This window comes from Rhinatrema bivittatum, chromosome 1 (genome assembly GCF_901001135.1).
Source record: "Rhinatrema bivittatum chromosome 1, aRhiBiv1.1, whole genome shotgun sequence".
NCBI lineage: Eukaryota > Metazoa > Chordata > Amphibia > Gymnophiona > Rhinatrematidae > Rhinatrema > Rhinatrema bivittatum.
This window is the reverse complement of record NC_042615.1, coordinates 74,694,013-74,720,650: the sequence shown is the minus strand read 5'-3', so window position 1 is coordinate 74,720,650 and position 26,638 is coordinate 74,694,013. Positions and strand designations below refer to the sequence as shown.

Sequence of the window (26,638 nt, the reverse complement as noted above, 5' to 3'; positions counted from 1 at the left end):
AGCCTATGCCAAGACAACATACATTCTGTCTTATTTGGATGGAAGAGCACTGACTTGGGCTTCTCCGCTGTGGGAGCGTGATGACCCTATTTTGAAGGACCTTACTGGATTTTTGGAATTGTTCAAATCCGTATTCTATGATCCTGCCAGGTACACTGTTACAGTATCTGCATTGGTCCATTTACAGCAAGGTAATAAGCCTTTGCCTGACTTCACCATTGAGTTTAAGACATTGGCTTCAGAGTTGAACTGGGACTCGAGATGCCTGAAGACCCTTTTCTTTGAATGCCTGAACTCCCAATTGAAAGATGAGTTGGCAGCTCGAGAAATGCCTGAGACCTTATAAGACCTGATGAAGTTAATCGCAAGAATTGATCAGCAACTTCGGGACAAGGTTCAAGAGGTTAAAGGTTCCATGAGGCCTAGTCAGGGAGAGATCCACCTAAGCCTATTTCGTCTAAAGTGGTGTCGGGTGAAGAGGAACCTATGCAACTAGGCCATAGTCACTTGTTTTCGAAGGAGAGAAGAACGCAGAGAAGATTAGGCCTCTGTATCTATTGTGGTCAAGCTGGCCATGCAGTACAAGCATGTCCTATTTGTCCGGGAAATGGGCAGAACTAAGTCCTGTGGGAGGATTCTTCTTAGGTCTCTGCTCCTCCACTCTCTCTACCAGTTTCCTTGATTAATGGACCACTTGAATTTCAGACTCTTGCCCTAGTGGACTCCGGGGCAGGAGGGAATTTTATCCTGAGACGTCTAGTGGAACATCTTTATATCCCCACTATGACTATGAAGCCGCCGCTTCTGTTATCCTCTGTTCATAGGGAGCCCTTACCGGGTGAAGTAACTCTACAAATGAAACCGGTCAGTTTAAGGTCTGGAGCCCTTCATACGGAATCTATTTCCTTCTTCGTGCTCGAGAAAGCTATGCATTCCTTAGTCCTTGGGTTACCATGGCTGCAAGAGCACATCTCAATTCAACTGGGCTACACTGGAACTTTCACGCTGGGGCCCAGATTGCCATGGCAAGTGTTTGAAGGAAGTCTCACCACTGCCCTGTATGCCTTCAATTCCGTTGATGCCCGGGTTACCACAGCAATACACGTCATTTCAAGACATGTTTTCTAAGGAAGCTGCTGACATATTTCCTCCACATAGATCTTATGACTGTGTGATTAACTTGAAACTGAATACTAAGGGAAGAGTATACCCCCTTTCGGTGGTGGAAAATAAAGTGATGTCAGAATACATCCAAGAGAATTTACAAAAAGGTTTCATAAGGCCATCCAAGTCCCCTGCGGGAGCAGGATTTTTCTTTGTGGGGAAGAAGGATGGAACCCTATGTCCATGCATTGACTATCGTGGTCTAAACGAGATCATGGTCAAAGACCGCTATCCTTTACTACTCATATCCGAGCTGTTTGCTTACAAGGGGCTAAGATTTTCTCCAAGCTGGATCTTAAAGGAGCGTATAACCTTGTCCGCATTCATTCAGGGGACAAATAGAAGACAGCTTTCAACACCAGGGATGGACACTGAGTATTTGGTGATGCCCTTCGGCTTATGCAATGCCCCAGCTAACTTCCAGAACATGATGAACAACATCCTACGCGACCTACTCTACCAATGTGTCGTCGTCTATCTGGATGATATCCTGATCTTTTCTCAGGATCTGAATACCCACATCACGGATGTCAAGAGAGTGTTATGAAGTCTGTGGGAGAACTGCCTGTATGCTAAGCTGTCCAAATGTGAATTCCACAAGGAGTCTGTACCATTCCTAGGGTACATCATGTCTAACAAGGGGTTCCAAATGGACCCACAAAAGCTGGAGAGCATTCAGAAATGGTCCCAACCTACTGGTCTAAAAGCTCTCAGAAGGTTCCTGGGATTTACAAATTACTATAGGACCTTCATTAAAAACTACTCTTCACTAACTGTGCCTTTAACAGCTCTGACAAAGAAAGGTGCAAATGTAGCCAACTGGCCTATTGAGGCTGTGACTGCTTTTCAAAAGCTGAAGGATGCTTTTTCCAGCAAGCCATGTCTCCATCACCCGGATCCTACATGCCCCTTTATTGTCGAGGTGGATTCCTCTGATGTCGGAGTAGGGGCAGTATTGTCAAACCAATGACTCTAAGATCCTGCGGCCATGTTCCTTTTTCTCCAGACGATTCACACCGGCTGAAAGGAACTATGGAATCGGAGATATAGAATTGTAAGCGATAAAGATGACATTCGAAGAGTGGAGACCCTAGGTCGAGGATGCTCAACACCAGATTATGGTGTTTACTGACCATAAAAACCTATAATACCTTTGTCACGCCCAATGCCTCAACCACTGACAGGCCAGGTGGTCCCTGTTTTTCAACAGGTTCGATTTTGTTTTAAAGTACAGACCTGGAGACAAGAATGTCAGAGCGGATGCCCTTTCATGCTCATTCCTATCTGAAGATGTGCCTGACGCTCCTCAAAACATCGTTGAACCTGAGAGAGTCATTCTATCAGCCACGCACCCAGTACCTCTGGGCAAGATGATAGTGCCTGCCAATCTCCAGAAGAAAGTACTAGCATTGGCTCATGACTCCAAACTTGTTGGATATCCCGGTCAAAGGAGTACTCTAGCTAAGCTGCAAAAATTCTACTGGTGGCCATCTATGAGACAAGATGCCTTCACTTATGTTGCAGCCTGTACCAACTGTGCTAAGCAAAAGTCTCCACCCGGTTGTCCTTGGAGCCAATTACAACCTCTGCCCATACCAGATTAGCCCTGGACTCACATCGCCATGGATTTCGTGGTGGACTTACCCCTATCCGGGGGCAACAACACTATCTGGTTAACAGTGGACAGATTCTCAAAAATGGCTCACTTTGTGGCACTTCCTGGCTTACCTTCTGCCAGTGAACTTGCAAAGCTCTTCATCAGCCACATATTCCGGTTGCACGGAATACCCAAGCACATAGTCTCAGACAGAGGTGTACAGTTCACAGCCAGATTCTGGAAGGCTCTTTGCAAGAAGTTCGATATCACTCTTGATTTCACATCCTCGTATCATCTGCAATCCAAAGGAAAAAGCGAGCGGATGAACCGCACCCTCAAACAGTTCCTCAGAGCCTATGTCTCTTCACGCCAGAATGATTGGGCTGAACCTCTACCGTGTTCCGAGTTTTCCATCAACTCTCATCCAGCAACTTCTACTGGATCATCACCATTAGAAGTGGAATATGGACGACTACCTTCACCACCTCTGCCACTTCTGCTATCCATGTCATCCCCGGCAACTCAAGCCACTGCCGATGAAATTCACACTCTTTGGAAGAAGACAAAGGAGATGCTCATCAAAGCTGGAATCCAAGCAAAACAAGACTATGACATGCATCACGGCAAGGCTCCTGAACTTAAGCCTGGTGATAAGGTCTGGTTATTTACTAAGCATCTCAGATTGAAGTTGCCTTCTGCTCGCTTTGCTCCATGCTATGTCAGACCATTCCCTATTCTCCAACGTCTGGGCAACCTCTCCTATAGTCTCAAACTTCCACCAGCAATGAAGATTCATAACGCATTTCACGTCTCATTGCTAAAACCACTCATACTCAACAAATTCAGCACCAAGACACCAGAGCCTCCTCCTGTAGATACAGGAGAAGATCTTGAGTACAAAGTCGATGCTATTTTGGATGTTCGAAAAAGAGGCAGAGTATGGGAATACCTCCTGTCATGGGAGGGCTTTAGACCAGAAAATAACTCATGGGAACCGATGTCTAACATTTTGGACAAAGAGATGCTGAACCAGTATCATTGTGCACATCCTCAGAAGCCAAGACCAGGTAGGGTGTCTGGAGGAGGCCCTTTGAAAGGGGGTACTATTGTATCCTTTGAGCTCAGAGACTTCGTCCGACATGCCTCACCTTTCTCTCAGCTTTCTCCACCAGCCTCGGGAGAATGACATCCATGGCGTCTCCTTGACACACCCTCTGGCTTCCCCGGAGTGGCTCTGGTGCGGCGTTCGGCCATCTTGACCTGAGGCCTCCTAGGGCGCACGCACGTGCGCATCCCTACCTTTGTTGCAGTGTTGGCGCGAATCTCGGGGGCGTCAAGTGACGTCACTGCTTCTGCATATTTAAGGTTGCCCATTTGCTGACTCGCCGAGTTAGCAAGGATCGGTATGCCCCGGTCTAAAGCTACTCTGCTGCTTCTATCCACTGGAAGCTATCTTCACCCTTCGGGGTTCTCTAACCTGGGTACCCGCTCCTTGGGGCACTCTGCTTATTTGCAGGTGCCTATCCTCTTACAGGTACTCGCTCCTTGAGGGCCTGTGTGTCTTTCCTGGTGCCTGCTCCATTCTTCAACCTGCTGGCAATCCATCTATCAGCTACAGAGAGTGAGTACATCTTCTACCAAGTCTGTCTCTCATCAGTTCCTCGCTATCTCTCTGCATCGGGCCCTACACCACCATTGTGGAACTGGTCTCCTCTGCCGAGGACCACGGAATGCTAACACCTATCCTCTCTAGTGCTCATTGGGATTCTCTCTACTCAGCTATGGGAGTGTGTTTAACATCTGCTGGTCTGTCTCTCCTACAGTGCCTTATTGGACATCTGCATCGGGGCCTTACACCACCATTGTGGGATGGGTCTCCCTCGGCAAGGATTACAAACTGCTACCGGCTAACCTGCTCTCTACTGCCACCTCTGGTGGTCATTCTAGCTGTACAATAAAAGAAACTATCTCTGTGTCTGTGCTATTGAGTCTAGCCCGGTGCATCAGTCTCCCTACGGGGCTCCTCCCCGTAGGAGATAACATCACTGTTGCCCCTGAGAATCCACCAAACACCTCGATATCATAACACTTATGTCTGCAAGGGTCGTTCAGCATCTGAGAGGCTGTAAGCCCATTCTACTGCTTGTGCCCTGGGCCGAGTGTCAGTTGGTGTCCCCACAAAACATTTATTGGGCGGCAACTTGGTCATACTTGCACACTTTCACAAGATATTATGCCTGGATGTGCATGCACCACGAGAGGCAGGGTTTTTAAAGTGTGTGTTGTGAGCGGGTCTTTCAGGGTCCTGCCCAGGGTAGGGGAACTTGGACTGGACTGATCTAGGCATGAACAGGAAAGGAAAATTTGGGTTCTTACCTGCTAATTTTTGTTCCTGGAAATACCATAGATCAGTCCAGAGTCCCACCCTCTCTGTAAAGACCACTCATTTATCTGCTGTGATTTTTAAAATCAGATAAGCTGTGCAGTTATGTTAGAAATTGATGGAGTTGGTTCCGTTGTGTTTTGAAACTCCAAGTTGAACAAAGGGCCCAGTTCTAAGGCTTTACCTATCACCTGCTATTGGTAGGTGTGAGAAATAGTTAGAAATGTACTCATTGTGGCTTGGGTACAGGTCATACTGAGAGACTGCCGGTGTCACACTGCCTAAGTACTTCAGGCTCAGTGAGGCTTTTCTTCTGTCTCCATGTGCTGGTAGGAATATGAAATCTAGTGGTCTGGACTAATCTGTGGTATTCATAAATACATAGTTGTTCTGAATTGACCCATTTTGAACATGCTATCCTTTACTTTCACCTCTAGAAATCTCTTTCGCCCATGTTTCTTGGGTTCCTACATATGTTCTTGAAGATGTTACGATCTGTTACATGTAAGCTTACTGTTTTTATCTCCTGTTCTATGTAAACCAATGTGATGTACCTATGAACGTCGGTATAAAAAAAACATTAAATAAATAAATAAACAAATAAATAAATAAACAAATAAATAAATAAATAAAATAAAGGGAGCGGGGTGTGTGGTACTTCCCTGGATGGGATCCATGGCAAAGTAATAATGCATGGACTAATGGATCCAAGCTGGGGAGTGTATGTGATGTAGTGCCCCCCTATTTCCCCTCCTCTTTTTGCCTGTGCAAGACCAGGTTAGATGCCTGGTCCACCTTAAATCCAACAAAGGGAGAGAGCTCTGTGGGCAGGACTCTGCTGGGCAAGGAGAGTCCTGAAGGCAGGGAGAGTCCTGAAGGCAGGACCAGTTTGTGAGCCCAGCTGGAATCAGGAGGCTCCTACATCTCCAGGAACAGGAGCTCCTGAACCTCTCTAAGTAGTAATGTGAGTATTGAAGGTGCACTGTCCTGAGGGAGGGAAGTCTGTTAATCTGTATGTAAACTGAAAATGTAAGATTACTGCAATGGTAGGCAGTGATTGTCAGTATGTGATGTCTGTTTGTGTAAATAAAAGTGAATATTGCATTAGAAAAGGCTGGAGTCAGGGTGGTTTACTACTCCAGCCAGAGGATTTGAGAAACTTGCATGGGTTTTTCCCCAAATCTAGTATTAGACCTGTTTGGTGTGTAGGGCCAGTAACTCATTGCTAAATTCCTTTATTCAACATATGGGCTAAAAAATTATTTTTCCTTGTGGAGTGCTTCAGGGTTTATCCTTTACCCAGTTCCTTTTATTAGTTACAGCTATCTTATTTTGACCTCATCCAGTCTTTCATCACTAAATGCCACTTATTTGCTGATGACATCCAACTGTTCATTAAAATGGGGCCTGGCCAAACTGCACTCATTGCAAACCTCAGCGATTGACTTACAGCAATAGTCCGATGGTTTTGCAATGATAAACTCAAACTAAATCCTCCACATCAGAGCTTCTATGGCTCAGCCAACAAGGTCATCCCCTGCAATCATTACCTTCCTTGTTAAGCACTCTGTTACAGCCTAAGGAGTCAGTTCATGGTCTAAGGGTTCTGCTCGATCAAAACCTCACCAAGAAAACTCACATCAGAAAGTTGGTAAGGACTTCCTTTATGTGCCTGTGCCAGATCTGCCATCTGCTCAGCTATCTCAATAAACACAACCTGCTACAGTAATCCATTGAGTAATCATCAGCCAAACTGCCTCTTGCAACTTCCTGTTTAATGGCATCACACAATACTGGCACTAGAATTTGGTAGGAACCAAAGTAACCAAGCTCATAAAACCAATACTCCTCCAACTACACTAGCTCCCAGTCAAAGTACGATAACTTTCAAAATGCTTTATTTATTTTGTTTACAAGTATGTCAATAAGCAAGCACCCAAGAATATCTCACAACTTCTCTCCTCTTACACACCAACAAGAGATCTCTGGTCTTCCCAATTGGCTCTTCTCTCATCTCCCCCTCTCTCCTTTGCTAGATTGTCCACCAAACTGAATACCTTTAGCTGTTAAGCACCAAACATTTGGAACAAGGTACCATACTCCTATGACTTAAATTTTGCTACCTTATTTTCAGGAAAAATACTAAGGCATGGCTTTTTAGACAGGTTTTCCCTGATAAGAACCCATTTCCTCTGAACCTAACTCCCTGAACTTTTTTTTTAACATTCTCTTTATTTAATTTTCAATTTCAAATATATACAATACTTGGAAAAAGCAAATACAGGGTATATAATAAATGAAATAAGACATTAAAAAGGAAAAAAACAAAACAAAAATGAAAAATAAGACAATGATATGCAATCCTTCCTTAGACTACAACTTTGTGGGGGAGGGGAGAAAAGGACAGTGGAAACCAGACCTATGCCTAAAAAAAAAAAATGAATAAGACTGTCAACATGATTAGGGATCAAGCCATGAATTTAAACTACACATCTTTACCAAATGATGTTTAGGCTCCATCTCCACTCTTAGAATCCAAAAAAACTCTTAATTGTATGGGATCAAAGAAAATATATTTCAATCCAGAATAAACAATATATTTGCAAGGATATCATAGAACACAGGTGGCACTAATAGACAAAACCTCAGGACATATTATCAAGAATTTTTTCCTATCCTCCGAAAAGGAGTGGGAGAGTTCAAGGAAAAATCCAAAGCTTTTATCCTTTAAAGAGGACTAGCTGATTACGGAAGTAGAGATAGAGAATGTTATTATGATCTTGATGAAAAATAAAATAACACTAAAGGTGTTGCTCTGGCAATAATTTCTTCCTCTGATGTCTCTAGGAGACCAGAAGCATCTGTTGCGCTGGAGGTGGACCCTTGGCCTAGTGCAGGATTGGCACGGCCCTCTGGATGGACCCGGAGAGCGCCTGCCACCAGGAGGCGGAGCACAGGAGGAGACAGAGGCTTAGCTGGAGCTTCGCCAATAGCAACCCAGGGTTCCCTCAGGTTGAGCCCTTGGTTACCTGGGCTGCCTGGTCTTAGGTTGGTGAGGACATAGCTAAACCCCTATCTCTTACTGCCCAATTTTGTTTCCTTATGATGCAGGAAAAACAAGAAAATCAATATCAAGAATTGGAAATGCAGGGAGTTCTAGCATCCTCCTCCTAATCAGCAGCTGCCATCTTTCTCCCTGTACTTTTAATCAAGGACTTTGTTATATTCCCTGCTCTGATGCTAATCACCACTGTAAATTATTTCAAACAAAATTGTTCATTTTAAATTGATTATAATCTGCCTTGAGGCCAGTCTTGGTAAAAGTCAAAATATCAAAGGACTATAAATAAATGAATAAATAAATAAAAAGTCAGAAAATAACTATAAATAGATGAATAAATAAATACAATTCCACAAAATGAATATGATCAGCATAGAAATAACTACTAAAACCATAATCCTGAAATGGCAAGAAGTGCCAAATAAAGATTAAATAATATTGGTGCTAATGCAGAACCTTGTGGGAACCTAAATCTTATAAACAGAGGATTCATTTTGTTCCCTAATTGCTTTTAAGGAATAGTCTGCAGGATATGAACGAACCCATTTCAAGGCAAATCCTTCTTTATCTAATTCTTGTAAAAGCTGTAACATAAAAATGGTCAATCAAGTCGAATTCTACATTCATGTCAACTGAAATCAGGACGGCATCCTTTCCCGAATCTGCTTTCAGTCTTATTTGTCAGTACCAGTAGGGCTCTCTCTCTGCTAAAGCCAAGTTATTTTGGATTGATGACACTAACTTAATTTAAAGCAAAAATAACATACGTGTGTAACCCCGAGAAAGTGCCCCTGTGCGCGCTGAGCTTATTTTGAATAGGCTCGGTGATGCACACAAGCCCTGGGATGCGCGTATGTCCCGGCACTTTAAAAGGGGCGGGAAGGGGTGGGGTCGTGGGTGCGGGGCGCCAGTCCGGGGACGGTCTGGGGGCGGGACCGAGGTCTCCGGCACATCGGCTGTGCCTGGGGATGGCGCGCCGGTAAGGGGGGGGGGATTTAGATAGGGCTAGGGGTAGGGTAGATAGGGGAAGGGAGGGGAAGATGGGGGGAGCGGAATGGGGAAAGACATCGGGGCTCCCCTAGGGCTCGGCACGCGCAAGGTGCACAAGTGTGTACCCCCTTGCGTCGGTCGACCCTGCGGCAGCACGCGCATGTTATAAAATCGGGTGTACTTTTGTGTGCGCCGGGTAGCGCGCACACAAATGTACACCGCGTGCACCGTTTCTAAAATCTGCCCCACTATTTCTATCAATTTAGAAAGAAATTGTAAATTAGATATGTCCATAATTTTTTTAATGTTATGGATCCAATTTACTATCCTGAATAAAGGCCTTTGGTTTGGTTAGAATTAGATTTTGGTTTGCTTTGGTTAGAATTAGATTTGACTATGGAAGCAAGATATATTTTTTACAATTTATTTTTGTGTTATATTCCACCTTTTAGTCCTTCAAAGTGGATTATGGAACCAGACCAAATTTATGTCTTTAGAGGGATTGGATCTAATGCAGATGAAGTAGGTCACATACTGCATCATTCATCAAAACACGTTATGGTATTAACGCACGCGAAAATGCGTTAACGCCATAACGCATGTGAAAAACACTGTAGCGCATGGCACAAATGCAAATTTTTGAGGGGCTTGGGATCAGGGAGGAGGTTTGAATGGGAATTAGTTAAATTAGGGGTGATATCGCACCATGCAATAGCATAACGCATGCTGTTGCACAGTTTTAACACCGGAAATAACTGCATCTTTTTCCTTTGCTTTAAGCTGTGCAATATGCCGGAAATAGCCATAATGCAATTCTCAATAAATTTTGGAAACTGCATTTTGGTCATTTCTGGGCTTGAGAGGGATAGTGGAGTGGAATGGAGTAGAGAGAAAGAGAGAGAGAGAGAGAGACTCTGGGGAGGGCCTCACTGTGCTCATCTATTTATATCTCTATAGGAGGGCCACCTAATAGGTCGAGGTGAAATGTTAGTGGTGGTTTAGGGTTTAGGGGTCAGTTTTCCATGCAGGGTGAGACGTACAAACAGCACAGTTCACTTCGGTGACGATTTGACATCATTTGGAGTGAGGAAAATCTCAAAAAGATGACATTTTGTACTATGCTTGATGGTACCCTGTTATAGAGTCTATAAAGCTTGGGTGAGAGAACATAGTAGAAATGTCATATTTGTGAAACTTTCCTCACTCCAAATGATGTCAAATCTTCATCGAGGTATACTATGCTGTTTGTTTGTCTCACTCTGCATGAAAAACTGGCCCCTAAACCCTAAATCACCACCACACCTTGAGCTATTAGATGGCCCTCCTATAGAGATATAAATACTTGACTACTAGGTAGGCCTTATAGATAGTCTCTCTCTCTCTCTCTCTCTCTCTCTCTCTCTCTCTCTCTCTCTCTCTCTCAGTGCTAGATGCAAAATAGGAGTTATCATGAGGTGCAAAACTCTTACCACACCCTGCAATGCAAAGTGCTATGTTTCCACATAGTGCAGTAAGTCTAAAATTTCCATAAACATACACTTTATTCTTAGCACGGGCATTATTATAGCATTTTGATGAGTCTAGGGTTTAGATAGGTAGCCAGGGTCAATTATGGTCCCTCAGATAGTAATTGAATCCAAGCCTCAGGAATCAAGTAATTCCTAGTCATCTCAGACACTTAGGCCAGTTATGATTTTTAAATCCAAAATAATTTCATTTTATTTATTTGGATTTATTACCCATTATTTTGAATGAAATTCACCCAAAGTGGTTTATAGTCTATTAGATCAGCAGCATATGAACAAAGGTCAACTGCAGCTTTAATAATTTCTAATAGGAGCAAAAATCAAAAGGCATGCCTGAGGTCTAAATTTTAGTTTAACAAAACTCTAACGAAGTTCTACAACAACACAGTAGAAATATGAATGATTTACTAAAAAATAAATATTACTGTTGCTAAATGTTAATTTTTTGGCAGCTCAATTAAAGCGATGCCAGGTAGCGTCCCGTAATCATTTAGTATCTTTGTGTTTCGAGTTTGGCATTAAAGGCCTGGAAGAAGACCCAGGCTTTTAATTATTTCCTAAATTTGGGGTAGTCCTGAATTTCTTGTTTTATAGTTTTGCTTTTTGAATTGACAAACCAAGACATTTAAAAATAGGTCTGACTTAAATTACCTGTAATGAATTATAATCAGTTGAGGCATGTAGTAATAGGAAACAAACAATTGTTTAAATTGATCTGAAATAAAGTCTGCAGTAACAGGGTAAGCAGTGGCCTTTTTAGTGGTTTATGCATAGACTAGATTTGAATATGATAAAACAACATAGTTTAGAAGTATTAGATTATCTATTTAATATGTGGATGACTTTCTGAACTATATTTCCTATTACTCTCAAAGGGACATACTTGTTTGATCTAGTCCATTGCATCTAGTCCATTGCCATTTCAAGTCCTATGACACAATGTAGATGAATTTAAAATCAAGCCCATTGATTTTTTTGGTCTGGATGTAGTAGGGATTAGAACCCATACTAATATTTTCCCTGTGGTCATCTTGGGATTTTTGCAGGTAGGCTTTTTGTATTTCTTACACTTCCCAAGCTTTTGGGTCATCCTCTTTTTGGAATGGGTCACCGGGGTATAAACTGCCACTGAGCATATGCAGTATTCAGAGGGAAGGAGATGTTGAGAAGATTGGTGGTCTAGTTATTTTATTTGTATTTTGCTTTTTGGCACTTCAGAGTGGATTATATTCCAGTACTGTAGCTTCTATAGGTTAGAGAGGAGGGAAGGAGATCATCCCAGGATCTCATAGTGCAGAAGAGTTAAATTGTGAGAAGGAGATCTTTGAGTAAATACCAGGAAACTAATCATTTAAAGAGGTTTTTGCAAGTAAGAGTTTTCTAAGGCTTTGAAGAGAGATTTTTGACATTCTTTATCAGCTACTGACTGAGAGGGAGGACCCTCTACAAGGAAGGGCTGTATCCCTGTTTTACCATCTTGTGTCCAGTTAATAGCAAGGTTGAGGACAGATTGGAGCTTTTGAGCGTTTTGAAGAATACTTTGAAGATTCAATATTTTAAAGCCGGGGAACATTGGAGGAGACCTTAGCTACCCTGACTAGGGAAGGACCAGAGCAGTTAAGAGAAGGAGGGTCAGCAAAAGAGGCACTATGGTCAAAGAAACATATTTCTGTTTGATTTGCATTTTTCTCATCTTATTTATGATTTTTTGAATCATTGCCTGGAAATTATTTTTCAGGCTTAATTAAACCTTTCTATTATTTGAACACCAACCTGGAATCTGAGTGTTTCTTCAAGTGTGCCCTTTTGGATCAGCATATCCCCTCACTGTTAGTGATGAGCAAAGAGTGAGAGTGACTATGCAGCCTGGTTACCCCACCACAACACCTGGGGTCTCAGAGGCTTAGGCCTCCTCCCTGTCAGATAACCCCGACCCTCAGGGTGGAAGTTTGGTGTTTGAGAGTGATAAGAGGTCTGGGAGCATAAAGACAATCTTGGGACTTTGCCTTAGCCCCTGTATCAGGGACCCTCACCAGAGAGGGAGTTGCAGGTAAATTACTTAAAAAATAAATATTGTTGTTTAAGTGTGCTGCTCTTCTGTTTCTTTATTTAAATTACACATCTTGGGAAAAAAGAATCATTGAAGTCTTTCTCTTTTTCTCATTAGGATAACTTCAAAAGCACTCTTATTTAATATGTAATTAAGGATAAGATCATCAATTAACTGGTAAAATATTTAATTAGCAAGCTTTACAAAATCTTGATAAAGCATTGATTGTTGAAATAATTATGCCCGCTGAATTCTCCTTGGATGTCAGTAAAATAATATTGGGTTCAATAGGTGTTGGATTTTTTTTTAGCTAATAAGAAATTAAACTAAAATATGTATAGGTGCTGATAAAATAGAAAAGAGTGACAGGATATTTTCTGAGGGTTATGCAATATGATATATTTCTGTCCAGTTGGCACTTGGAAATAAATCATTTTAGCTGGTAGCTGGTAGATTTATTGCAAATTGTTTAACAATAAAATGTACTTGAGAATTTAAAAACCCACATTTTCTATTGGTATTGCTAATAAGCTTCTTAGTATTGTAAAATTGAATGTAACTTTTCTTCTGCTGAAAGCCTCTGAAAGACACACAGAGTCTACCATAATATCAAATCAGTAAAATGAATATTTTTAAAATTTTCTTATGCCACAGATTTAGCATTGATACTGCTATGTAATTGAAAGATTTGGTTTTAAAATGGAGCATCAGTTAATTCTAGCAATTTAATTTAAATGGCCAAGCTATTAAAAATGTTATTATGGACTTTTACTCTTAATTTTCCAAATGGAATTAAATTTTATGACTCACATGTGTGTCATCTGTGATCTACTGTACTATAGCCAGCTAGATTGAAGCCTTTGAAAACTGACCAGACTAAACAGTGAAATTTAGTCTTGTAAATTTTAGGAGGCAGCTATATTTAGCCAGTCAAATTCTAGGTGGGCCTTCAGGCATGATTAGGTCAAGGGAAGAAAGTTAAGTGGTTAGTTCTGATTTTTAATGCTAGTCACCTAACTCGGCCAGCAAAATGTATGTGCTGCAAAAGGAATCCTAAATCTAGATTTCAGCTACCCATCCCATCCCAAAAGCAGTGCAATCCCCCCCCCCAAAAAAAAAAAAATCCAAGCACAATCTCCCTGATTCTTGACATTCCAGTACCTGATAAGCTTTATTTTAATTCCATCTGAGCCACAATCCCTTTGCTCCATCTTTGTAGTACTCTATTGTCATGAAACCCCCTCCTCAAGAGTTAAAATCTTCCTGCCCCTTCCTCTTGGCTCTTGATTTTCAAAAACCCCCTCAACTTCTTCGAGCGGTAGTTCTGATGCTCCAGTATCATTAAAAAAAATACCATGTTCCTCCTCCCTGCTATCCCACTCCCATCCACACCCTTACTGAGGCCAAAGCTCAACCAGTCAAGATAGCAGGAAGAGCCACTCTTCCCTCTTGCTGGCTCAACTTACAGCATTGCCCTATCTACTGTATCTCGGGCTGGCGCTCGATGCACAGATTTTAAGAAGTGCCTGAGTATGTGCATATCTCCCGGTATGTACACAAATGGGAAATGCAAAAAAGGGGCAGGGTGTGAGTGGAGTCTGGGTGGGACATGGGTGGGCCAGGTGTGTAACATGAAATGTGCGTGCAAGTACGCGCACAAGCATGCACCGGGGTCCACTACTACATAACTTTACATCTGTTATAGATGGCATGTAAGTATTAAATGAGGCTAGTTAGCAGGGTTTTATGAGTTGGGGCTAAAGGGGATGCATATTAACTAGGGTGTTCTGAGTGTCCTGTGAAAGGACTGAGGAAACTGATAATTGTGTTGGCGTGCGTATCTAATAAAATCTTTCCACTTACATGGTACAGCGAACATTTGCCCGCTTAGGTGCACATCCATATAAAAAATTGCGTGCATGTGTAAGTGCTTACAGATGATTTTATAGCACACATGAATATACACACATATTTATAAAATGGCCATGTCTCTGGGTGCGAGCCATCAAATGTGTGTACATGTATGCCCATGCAGCTGTTTGAAAGTTACAGTCCTGCTGGCTGTATGAATTAATACATGATCAGCTTTCTTCTAACCTGAATCACACTCACTATATTTGTTTTTGTCCAGCTGAGGCTATGGAGGAGTCTTCTGTAGATATGGATTCATGCTAAATGAAATGCAATACCTAAAAGCAAGATTGCTTGCTGCATTGTTCACAATCACACTCAACCACATTTCTTAAGGAAGTACTATTAGGAATTCTCCAAGAGCACTGCTCTGAGAGAGCCTAGTATTGTCCAATCCAAGAAACTAAGTGGTGTAAGACCCACCTAATACCTGGACAGTAGACCACTAGCGTAGACTGAGTGCTGCAGTTTGCAGAAGGCAATACTCAATCACTGCAGTTCCTGCCAAGAATATAGTGGATTGTGATCCAATAAATCTGTAACATACAAGGTATCTACCCCTACTGCAAGGCACCATTAGAGCAATCCTCTCATCTGAAGTGACTTTTTAATACTCCAAATGTGTGTTCAGGAACAATGCCTCAATTGTCTTTTTAACTAACTTCTTAGGAAAGGCACAAGAGTGACCAGGATTAAAAACCATATGCTTCTTCACTAAGGAAAAGGGAATAACATGGTCAGATCTTAAAGATTAGCCTAAGAAAGTCTGAGATCACGTGCTGCTGATTTAAGCATTTGTGTAGAGATCCCTTGGATCCCTACTAGGAACAGATATTAGTGTAAACCACTTGTGTTTTGGGAGGAAACATAATAACCATAGGGGTAGATTTTCAAAGGGTTGCGCGCGTAAGATACGCCTGCAACCCCCAAAAACCTCGCCCTGCCTCCCCCTGTGCGCGCCAAGCCTATCTTGCATAGGCTCGGCGGCGCGTGCAAGCCTCGAACACGCATAAGTCCCGGGGCTTGAAAAAATGGGCGTTCCGGGAGCAGGGCCGTGGGCAGGGCACCGGCCCGGGGGCGTTCCGGCGGCGGGACCGAGGCCTCCGGAACATCCACTGGGCTGGGGGATGGAGAGCTGGCGCGCGCAACCTACGCCTGCCTGGAGGCAGGCGTAACTTCCTCAATAAAGGGCAGGGGGGGTTTAGTTAGGGCTGGGGGGGGGCGGGTTAGATAGGGGAAGGAAGGGGAAGGTGCGGGGGGCGGAAGGAAAGTTCCCTCCGAGGCCGCTCTGATTTCGGAGCAGCCTTGGAAGGAATGGAGGCAGGTTGCTCGGCTCGGCGCGCACAGGTTGCGCAATTGTGCACCCCCCCTGCGTGCACCGACCCTGGATTTTATAACATGCACACGGCAGCGCGCGCATGTTATAAAATCGGGCATAGATTTGTTCGCGCCGGGTTGCGTGAACAAATCTACACCCGCGCGCATGTTATAAAATCTGGCCCATAGTGTCGGTGTATAGCTCCCCCATGTAGAATAATGTAGTTGGTAAGTTACTCTGCTATACAAGCTCTGATTACCATCTTAGGGCCTCATTTACGAAGCATTTTTCCCATAGACACAGAATGACAGAAAAGTCTTAGTAAATCAGGCCCTTAGTGTATGGCTTGTAGTTTATTTTTCCAGATGTAGCATGTCTTGGCTGTCCTCTGTTTGATTTAACTTTTCCATGGACATTTTTATTTTGGATATGGGCATTTCTGTTTATCCTCCCTATCCTATTTGTATATTTTATGCTGATTTCTTTGACTTCTGAGTATCCATTAACTAGAGACTCTGTTAAGACATTTTCTTTGCTGCTCTAACATCAATGGGAGAGGTTGCTTCCCTGAGAAAGGTACCTGTGTATTGTTAGTATCCAGAGGAGGGAATGCTTATAGCCAACCAGAGGAGGAGAAGAGAGGGGAGGGGAGAAAGGAGTTGGGATGGACTCTCATCAGGGCTCATGAATATCTACTGAAGATTTGGAGGATTAACAATAGTATCACTCTGATAAGAAAGAGGGAGAAAAGGAGTATAACTTGGTACCATTCAAGTACTGTGAAGAAACTAAGGAGTTCAGAGGAGAAAAATACAGGGAGTGGTAGGAGATAAATGTTTGTGTATTTAAACAATCATCTAAAAATGGATTTCACCTTTAATACTTCAACAACATTGGGAAGGAATTATAAAGTTTGCCCTATGCCAGTGGAATGGGAGAAAAAGATTTAAGACTGAATTCATTGGCTTTAACTCTTTAAAGTTAAGCAAGAATGTGAGAAGTCACAAAATTATTTAAAGCATTTGTAACATCAAAAAGTGAACTGAACTGCTATAAAGAGCATTTTCATTATTTCATATTATATCAATAACATTACTGTTGGAAACCATCAAAGCTTCCAGTGTGTTTACCAATTTAATGACTTTAACACTTATCTGTGATGTTATTATCACTGCAATATACAAGAATTTTAAACTGAGAATTAAAAGTAGTAATACAAGGTCTATGAAAGTTATGGAGTGGAGGAGTAGCCTAGTGGTTAGAGCAGTGGGCTATAAACTGGGGAGACCAGGGTTTAAGTCCTACTGTTGTGCCTTGTGACCTTGGGCAAATCACTTTACTCTCTGTTGCCTTAGGTATAAACTTAGGCCTAGATTTATTGTTTTGCTATAATTTTCACATAAATAGCTAGAAAGAGAGAGAGAGAGACTCTTTATTGTTGCTCACCTCTCTTTTCCCTGCTACTAGGGATGTGCAGCCAAAACATTTTCGTTGCATTCGTGATACGTATTCGTGGGGGGTCAATTCCGTTTAATGCGGAAGTATGGAGAATTCCATAAGTTGTCGATCTGTCAATACGTTACTACGGCGAGTTAATTTCCTGTCCCAGCTAAAATTAAAATTAACTACAACCCCCCACCCTCCTGACCCCCCCAAGACTTACCAAAACTCCCTGGTGGTCCAGCGGGGGGTCCGGGAACTCACTCACACCCTCGGTGCTGGTTTTTCATCATGGCGCCGATAGCCTTTGTCACAGGGGCTACCAGTGCCATTGGTCAGCCCCTGTCACATGGTCACCGGCGCCATCTTGTGCTCCTACCATGTGACAGGGGCTGACCAATGGCAACGGTAGCCCCTGTGACATAGTATGGGCAAAGGCTATCGGCGCCATTTTTAGTCCTGGCATCGGATGGCAGGTCGCTCCGGGACCCCCGTTGGACCCACAGGGACTTTTGGCCAGCTTGGGGGGGCCTCCTGACCCCCACAAGACTTGCCAAAAGTCCAGCGGGGGTCCGGGAGCGACATCGTGCACGCCGTCCATCAGATGCCAATACTCAAAATGGCGCCAATATCCTTTGCCCTCACTATGTGTGACATAGTGAGGGCAAAGGCGATCGGCGCCATTTTGAGATGCAAAGGCAAAGGGCAAAGGTGATTGCGTCTCAAAATAGCGCCGATCGCCATTTTTATTTTTTACTTTTTTATCTTTTGGGACCTCCGACTTAATATCGCCGATATTAAGTTGGAGGGTGTACAGAAAAGCAGTTTTTACTGCTTTTCTGTGCACTTCCCCGGCGCCAGCAGAAATTAATGCCTACCTTTGGGTAGGCACTAATTTCTTAAAGTAAAATGTGCGGCTTGATTGCACATTTTACTTACTGTATCGCGCGGGAATGATTGTGCTTTTAGGCTCGGGGGGGGGTGGATGTGCGTTTTTGACGCGCTATTACCCCTAGCGTGTCGCTATTACCCCTAGCGTGTCGAAAACGCGCGTCCAAATGCCGGTTAACAGTGCACTACACTGGATTGCACTGTACTGTATCGGCCTGATAATGAGTCTCCACAGGGCTCCTCCCTGTGGGTGGAGCCAACTCACTGCGGTCCAGGGTCCACAACCACACCAGATTATAACATTTATAAGGCTCTCATATAAGTAAACTAGTTATACCATTGTAAGAGGAGCAACTACTAACTCGGGGTGAGGTTTTAGTGGTGGGCTAGGTATTGGGGGACAGTTTTACAGAGGTTTAAACAGCACAGTTACCATCAGTGAGACTTTATGTGATTTGGAGTAATGAAAGGTACTCAAAGATGTGATTTGTACCATGTACTCTCGACCTAGCTTGCTTGATGATTTGATCAATGATCCCCTTTAGATTGTAAGCCCTCTGAGGATAGGGAAATACCAACTGTACTAGAATGTAAACTGCTTTGAAGTACCAAAAAGCAGAATATAAAATTCTAAAATAAAAATAAATAAATCTTTCTCCCTGCTCAGGGAGCCCTGCAGTTTGATATATGCTAACATTATGAGAAGTTTACCAGCTGAAACTTGTGATTTGAGTTATGGACTGAAACTACTGACCAGGCACAACCAGCCCAGGGGTTACATTTCATTTTACGTTTTCCAGTTATCCCTGCACTTAGGTAGGATACCTTATCACTTGGAGTCACTTGCTAGGAAGGTGTTCTTTCATGTGTTTTCTTGGAATATGTAAGGATACCCTTGATATGATGGAGATGCAGGAGTGCTCACCCAGCATCCAGTCTCTTCCCTACTGGCTATCCTTAAACTGCTGTAAGAATTTAGAATAGCATAAGTAAAGGAATCATGTCAGGACACAAGATAGCTAGCAAGTGCTTTCAAAATGTTTATATGCATGTCAATACTACCTGCACATTCAGGGGTTGATGCGCTTTCTGTTATAGAAACATAGAAACATAGAAATGACGGCAGAAGAAGACCAAACGGCCCATCCAGTCTGCCCAGCAAGTTTCACACTTTTTTTTTTCTCATCTGTTTCTCTTGGCTCTTAGCCAAGAGAAACAGATAAGTTTCTCATACTTATCTGTTTCTCTTGGCTCTTTTTTTTATTTTTTATTTTTTACTTTTTTATCTTTTGGGACCTCCGACTTAATATCGCCATGATATTAAGTCGGAGGGTGTACAGAAAAGCAGTTTTTACTGCTTTTCTGTGCACTTCCCCGGCGCCAGCAGAAATTAATGCCTACCTTTGGGTAGGCGCTAATTTCTTAAAGTAAAATGTGTGCTAATTTCTTAAAGTAAAATGTGTGGTTCTATTTCCCTTCCACCCCCACCATTAATGTAGAGAGCAGTGTTGGAACTGCATCTAAGTGAAATATCTAGCTTAATTAGTTAGGGGTAGTAACCGCCGCAGTAAGCAAGCTACACCCATGCTTATTTGTTTACCCAGACTATGTAATTCAGTCCTTGTTGGTTGTTGTCTGTATATAGATCCACTTTTCTTCATTCCCCCTGCTGTTGAAGCAGAGAGTTATGCTGGATATGCATTGAAAGTGAAGTAGCAGACTTTCTCTCCTGCCATTGAAGCAGAGAGCTATGCTGGATATGCGTGAAGTATCGGTCTTTCTCCCCTGCCGTTGAAGCAGAGAGCTAGGCTGGATATGCATTGAAAGTGAAGTATCAGGCTTATTTGGTTTGTGGTAGTTACCGCCGTAACAAGCAAGCTACTCCCCGCTTTTTTGTGAATGCAAATCCTTTTTTCCACATTTCCTCTTGCCGTTGAAGCTTAGAGCAATCTTGGAGTCTTAGAGCAATGTTGGAGTCGCATTAACCGTGTGTATGTTTATTGAATAAGGGTATTATCTCCAGGCAGTAGCCATCCTTCCCGTGAGCCACCCACTCTTCATTCATGTCCTCTAGACTTTGTGGATCCACAGTGTTTATCCCATGCCCCTTTGAAGTCCTTCACAGTTCTGGTCTTCACCACTTCCTCCAGCAGGGCATTCCAGGCATCCACCACCCTCTCCGTGACGAAATACTTCCTGACATTGGTTCTGAGTCTTCCTCCCTGGAGCTTCAAATCATGACCTCTGGTTCTGTTGATTTTTTTCTGACGGAAAAGGTTTGTCGTTGTCTTTGGATCATTAAAACCTTTCAAGTATCTGAAAGTCTGTATCATATCACCTCTGCTCCTCCTTTCCTCCAGGGTGTACATATTTAGATTCTTCAATCTCTCCTCATAAGTCATTTGATGAAGACCCTCCACCTTTTTGGTCACCCTTCTCTGGACTGCCTCCATCTTGTCTCTGTCTCTTTGGAGATACGGTCTCCAGAACTGAACACAGTACTCCAGGTGAGGCCTTACCAAGGACCTGTACAAGGGGATAATCACTTCCCTTTTCTTACTCAATATTCCTCTCTCTATGCAGCCCAGCATTCTTCTGGATTTAGCTATCGCCTTGTCACATTGTTTCGCCAACTTCAGATCATTAGACACCATCACCCCAGGGTCTTTCTCCTGCTCCGTGCACATCAGCTTTTCTCCCCCCATCGAATACAGTTCATTTGGATTTCCACTCCCCATATGCATGACTCTGCACTTCTTGGCATTGAATCTCAGCTGCCATATCTTCAACCACTCTTCCAGCTTCCTTAAATCCCGTCTCATTCTCTCCACTCCTTTTGGCGTGTCCACTCTGTTGAAGATCTTAGTGTCATCCGCAAAAAGACAAACCTTACCTTCTATCCCGTCCGCAATGTCGCTCACAAAGATATTGAACAGGACCAGTCCCAACACCGATCCTTGCGGTACACCGCTTAAGACCGCTCTCTCTTCAGAGAGAGTTCCATTTACCATCACACATTGTCTTGTCCATCAAACAGTTTGCAATCCGGGCCACCACCTTGGCACTCACTCCTAAGCTTCTCAGTTTATTCACCAGTCTCCTGTGCGGGACCATATCAAAAGCTTTGCTGAAATCCAATCTCTTTCATGGGGTCGGCACTGGATGTGTGCAATAAATAGTACCCACTAAATAAAGTGTATTGGTTATAGCATAGAAATCCCTTTTGAGCCCTGTCATTGTGGCCTCTGATTAAGAAATTTTATATAATTTCTAATTCATCTTTACATACCTGGTACTACCTGGTGGAGACATCTGAAAAATGATCTTTGCCCTTTTCCACCAACTATATCCACAGTGTTTTTAAAAGTGCCAGAGGTATATAATCTAATGAGATCAGAAGCTTGATGGGACCAATTATGGCATAAAGACATGCCTGTAAACGATTAACATCATCAAAATGATCTCAAGCAATATTTGCAGATTATTTCTGCCTCAGAAAATCCAGCAAGGTATTCATGAACCTCAAAATCCAAGAATGTTTCTGTCTTCCTGCTGTTCTCTGCTGTCTTTCTCTCTCCCATCCTCCTCTCCACTCTCCATACCTCCTCTTTTCCTTGTCTCTAACCCCTCTTCCTTTCTCATTTTCTTGTCTCTTTCTCCTCATCTCTCTCTGTTCTCCTCCTAGCTGCTTCACTTCTTCATATTTCCTGTAACATTTTTTGCTGCAGCTTGAGATTGCTTACATTTCTTCCCACAATTTGTTTCCTTTCAACTTGTCCCTTTTGTAGCTGTGCCTGCAGTGATTAGAATATGTTCTGGAGTAGGTGATACATTTTTTGCCATTAGCATGCATTCACTAGAGAGCACATGGTTTAATGCAGGGATGGTCAATTCCTAGCCTCAAGAGCCACAAACATGTCAGGTTTTCAAGATATCTAGAATAAATATGCATGAGATAGATATGCATATAATGGAAGCAGAGTATGCATATCTATCTCATGCATATTCATTATCCTGAAAACCAGGCCTGTTTGTGACTCTTGAAACCAGAGTTGGTTGCTGATGTGATAACTCCAAAGGAACTCATTATGCAATCATTTACATATCTTTTTCCCATTAGTATGTGCACAAATGCAAAGGTTTAGTGTGAACATGCTAAAGTATTAGTGGGTGTCATTTCATACATGCTAAGCCTTTAAGATGTGATTTTTAAACTTTGATGCAAATGAACAGGTATTTTTTCCATTTGAAAATCACTGTAGGTAAAAAATTATCTGTGGACTTTCGCTCCTAATTTTTATGCGAGTTAAATTTTTATGGAAAATAGCATGCGTACATTTGAAAATACAATGTAAGCATAATATTTTCTGATACCACTCAAAACATGCTCCCAGTTGTGGCTAATAATTTGTGCATTGTGGAACTGTGCAAGTACTTTTAGACAGACTGAAAGTGGGCAGTTTTCAGATACTTAGGAAAATTGCGATTTGCCTGCATAAATTACTTTGAAAATTGCCATCTTTGTGGCTATATCACTATTTAATATGTATGCTAAACTGATTAAGTGTTCATGATGAGGGCTTTTGGTCTTCAGTGAATCAACTCCACAGTCTAGCTCAAACTTCTCTGACAGATACAAGAGTTTTCAACTACCCTTACAAATACTAAAAAATATTTACCATAAACCCTATTACCCAGGTGTCCATTGCACTTCATGATGGGATAGTTTTGAAATACAAAAATTATCAACAATGATAATGTTGATAATGTTCTGTATTTTCAAGCTTAACATTGAGTAGGACAAGAAATGAATACATTCTGAGATACTTATGTTTAAGCAATCATTGTATTTAATTCTAATAGAACTAAAAAGCTTCTATATCCCTCGGTAAATTATTTCAAACAAGTCATTCTTTTCCACATTAGATTCGTTTGAAAATATCACACTGAATGTTGTTAAACATGCATAGCATACCGGTAGTTATGAGCTTACTGGGCAATAATCATAACATTTTATGTGGGTAAATGCAAGTCTATATGTAAATGTCCCTTTGAAAGTTGTCCCCAGTTTCATTGCAGAAAAAAGTACACCACACCTTCCCTTTACTTGCATGAAAAAAAAGTGACTAAGGGGGTCATTTTTCAAATCAAGTTAGGGCCTTATCCCTTACGCCTGCAATAGCTTAACATACACTATTGTGGGATTTAATGCTGGTACACCTTCTATTCTGATGTTATGGCCAGAGAGAGAGAAAGAGCCTCTGGGAAGGCACACATATTAGTCAACGTTTTATACCACTGTAAGAGGGGGCATTCTGAAACCGGGATGAGGTTTTGGTAGTGGGCTTGGTTTAGGGGGCAGTTTCAGATGCACAGTCAGAGGTATGAACAGCACAGTTACCATCAGTAAAGATTGTATGTGATTTGGATTGATAAAAGGTACACAAAGATGAGATTTGTACAATGTACTCTCGACCTAGCTTGATGCACTCTCTACCTAGCTGCTATCAAGCTAGGTTGAGAGTACAATGTACAAATCTCATCTTTGTGTACCTTGTACTGTGCTGTTCGTACCTCTGACTGTGCATGTAAAACTTCCCCCCAAAACCTAGGCCACCACCAAAACCTCATCCCAAGTTACTAATTGCCCTCTTACAGTGGTTTATATATGAGAGCCTTATAAAGAGTCCTCTCTCTTTCTCTCTTCTCTTTCTCTCTCTCTCCCCAGCAGCCCAAAATGTGATAAATGCCTGTCTAGGCACTTCTGATACATTGAGCTAAAATAATATGCAGTATCAGGAAATTTACCCTAACCATGCCCCTTTTTTTTATCACAGGTGCTATTTTTCACACATTTTATAGTAAACTATTAAATCTAGGCCAGAGTTAGGTGGGGAGAGTGAAATTAAGCAGAAAGGTTTCTTTTTTTAAATCTTTGCATGTTTTTCTGTGAGTGTATTTTGCACCTCCTTCAAATTAGGTGCACAGTTCAGAGGCACCAAATCACCCACATTCCTTGTTTTTCAAAAATATTCAATGTAAAACTTGGTAGGGAATTTCCTTCTTAAAAATGAGCTTGCAAGTCCATGGATACAAATTAAAAAATATGTGTGCATTTATATTCTCCTCATATGCTTTGAAGCTCTATGGAAAATTGAAAATTGTCTGCACGCAGTATTAAGTTGCAATATGTCTTACTACTTTTGAAATATTTATTTTTATTAAAAAGTTTAATATTTTGCCTTTCAGTGACATAATTTTTTTTTTCTATTTAGTTCCACCTGTCATTCGAGTCTACCCAGAGAGTCAAGCCAGGGAACCAGGTGTTACATCCAGCCTTAGATGCCATGCTGATGGTATCCCTAACCCACAACTTTCATGGCTGAAAAATGGAATCGACATAACTTCAAAGTTATCCAAACAACTTACTCTGCAAGGTACATGTAATAGTTACATTTTTCTGCTCAAATACATTTCCTTTGTGAGCTAATCTAATTTTATAAGAAAGCATATTATAATAAATATGTATTCTGAATTATTACAAATGAAGTTATTAAAACAGAGTGGAAATTTTCTTTGCCTTTTTTTTAGGTATCATAAAATACTGGTTATATACTTGTCCAGATTTCTAGTGAAGCAGTCAGAAAAACTGGCATATACCTTTGACACATCTAACAACAGCTGTAACTAAACATGCTGATGAGTAAGAAAAGAGTCAAGATCTACAATTTCAGATCAATGGTCTGTCAATTTCTCTTCTTGACTTCCAAGGTTAAAAGCTGAAAATTGGAAACAGACACATTTCAAAGCACATATCCATTCCTTTTATTAAAAAACAAAACAAAACAAAACCCACACAACCCTCTATTGCCATTTAGCAGTCTGAAAATCTGGAACAGATATTTTTATGAATGAACTAATGACCAGAAAGAATGGTCATTAGATCATTCAGCAGCCATGTTGATTTTTCAGTGATTGAAAGTATAGCAAATCAATTTTGACAATCTTATTTATTTATCTTATTTATTTATTTGACAATCTTATTTATTTATCTATGAAAATCTTATTTATCTATGAAAAGATTTATCTATGAAAAGATAAGATTTATTTGACAATCTTATTTATTTATCTATGAAAATCTTATTTATTTATCTTATTTATTTATTTGACAATCTTATTTATTTATCTATGAAAATATTTATTAGACACCTGTAACAACACTTTCACCCCAGAGCTCACATCTCTTGAACCCACGTCCACCTTGGAAATAACAAACATTCTCAAGAAGATAAAACCGTCTTCTCACCCCCTAGACCATATCCCATCAAACCTGCTAAGTTCCATCCATGACATTGTGGCCAAGCCACTTGCAGATATCATTAACCACTCTCTCGCCCAAGGCCAAGTTCCCAATCAACTCAAGTCTGCAATGCTCAAACCTCTCCTCAAAAAACCCAACCTTCCCACGACTGATCCTGCTAACTACAGACCTATAGCAAACCTTCCTATGTTAGCCAAAATTATGGAGAAAGTGGTTAACCGACAACTTTCGGAATTCCTTGATGACAACAATATCCTCACCAATAACCAGTTTGGATTCCGGAAGAAAAAGAACACCGAATCACTATTAGCTATTCTAGCTGACACCATTATCTTCAATCTTGAAAAAGGACATCCTTGCCTTCTCGCACTCCTAGATCTGTCAGCAGCGTTTGACACCGTGAATCACACTAGCTTACTACAACGACTCACTGATATCGGCATCACAGGAGCAGCGCTCAACTGGTTTAAATCCTTCCTAGAAAACAGAACATACAGAGTCAAAATAAATAACAAGGAATCTCATCCCATCCAAGCCAAAATGGGGGTACCACAAGGATCTTCACTCTCCCCCACCCTTTTCAACATATATCTTCTCCCACTCTGTCAACTTCTCACCGACCTCAAGCTTACCCATTTCCTATACGCGGATGACATACAAATCATCATCCCCATAACGGACACCTTACACAAGACCATGGCCTTCTGGAATAAATGCCTCTCAACCATCAACGACCTTCTAACCAGCATCAACCTGGTTCTAAATACCAACAAAACAGAAATCCTTATAATAGCACCGGAAAATCTACCCTGCTGACCTCCAGCAAGTCTCCAGACACCTCAGGATTCACCACCTCACCGCAAGTCAGAGATCTGGGTGTTATACTAGACGACAGATTCAGCCTCAATAAATTCATCAACAATACCACTAAAGAATGCTTCTTTAAATTACAAGTCTTAAAGAAACTAAAGCCACTTCTTCGCTAC

General features: G+C 41.8%; 1 protein-coding gene across 1 annotated transcript in view; it reads left to right on the top strand.

The window, feature by feature from the left end:
- Positions 1-26,638, top strand: part of FSTL5 (follistatin like 5) — a 1,290,346-nt gene that overhangs the window by 1,009,618 nt on the left and 254,090 nt on the right. Inside the window, 1 exon segment of the mRNA XM_029618151.1 lies at positions 24,607-24,768. Coding sequence (XP_029474011.1) covers positions 24,607-24,768 — 162 coding nt within the window.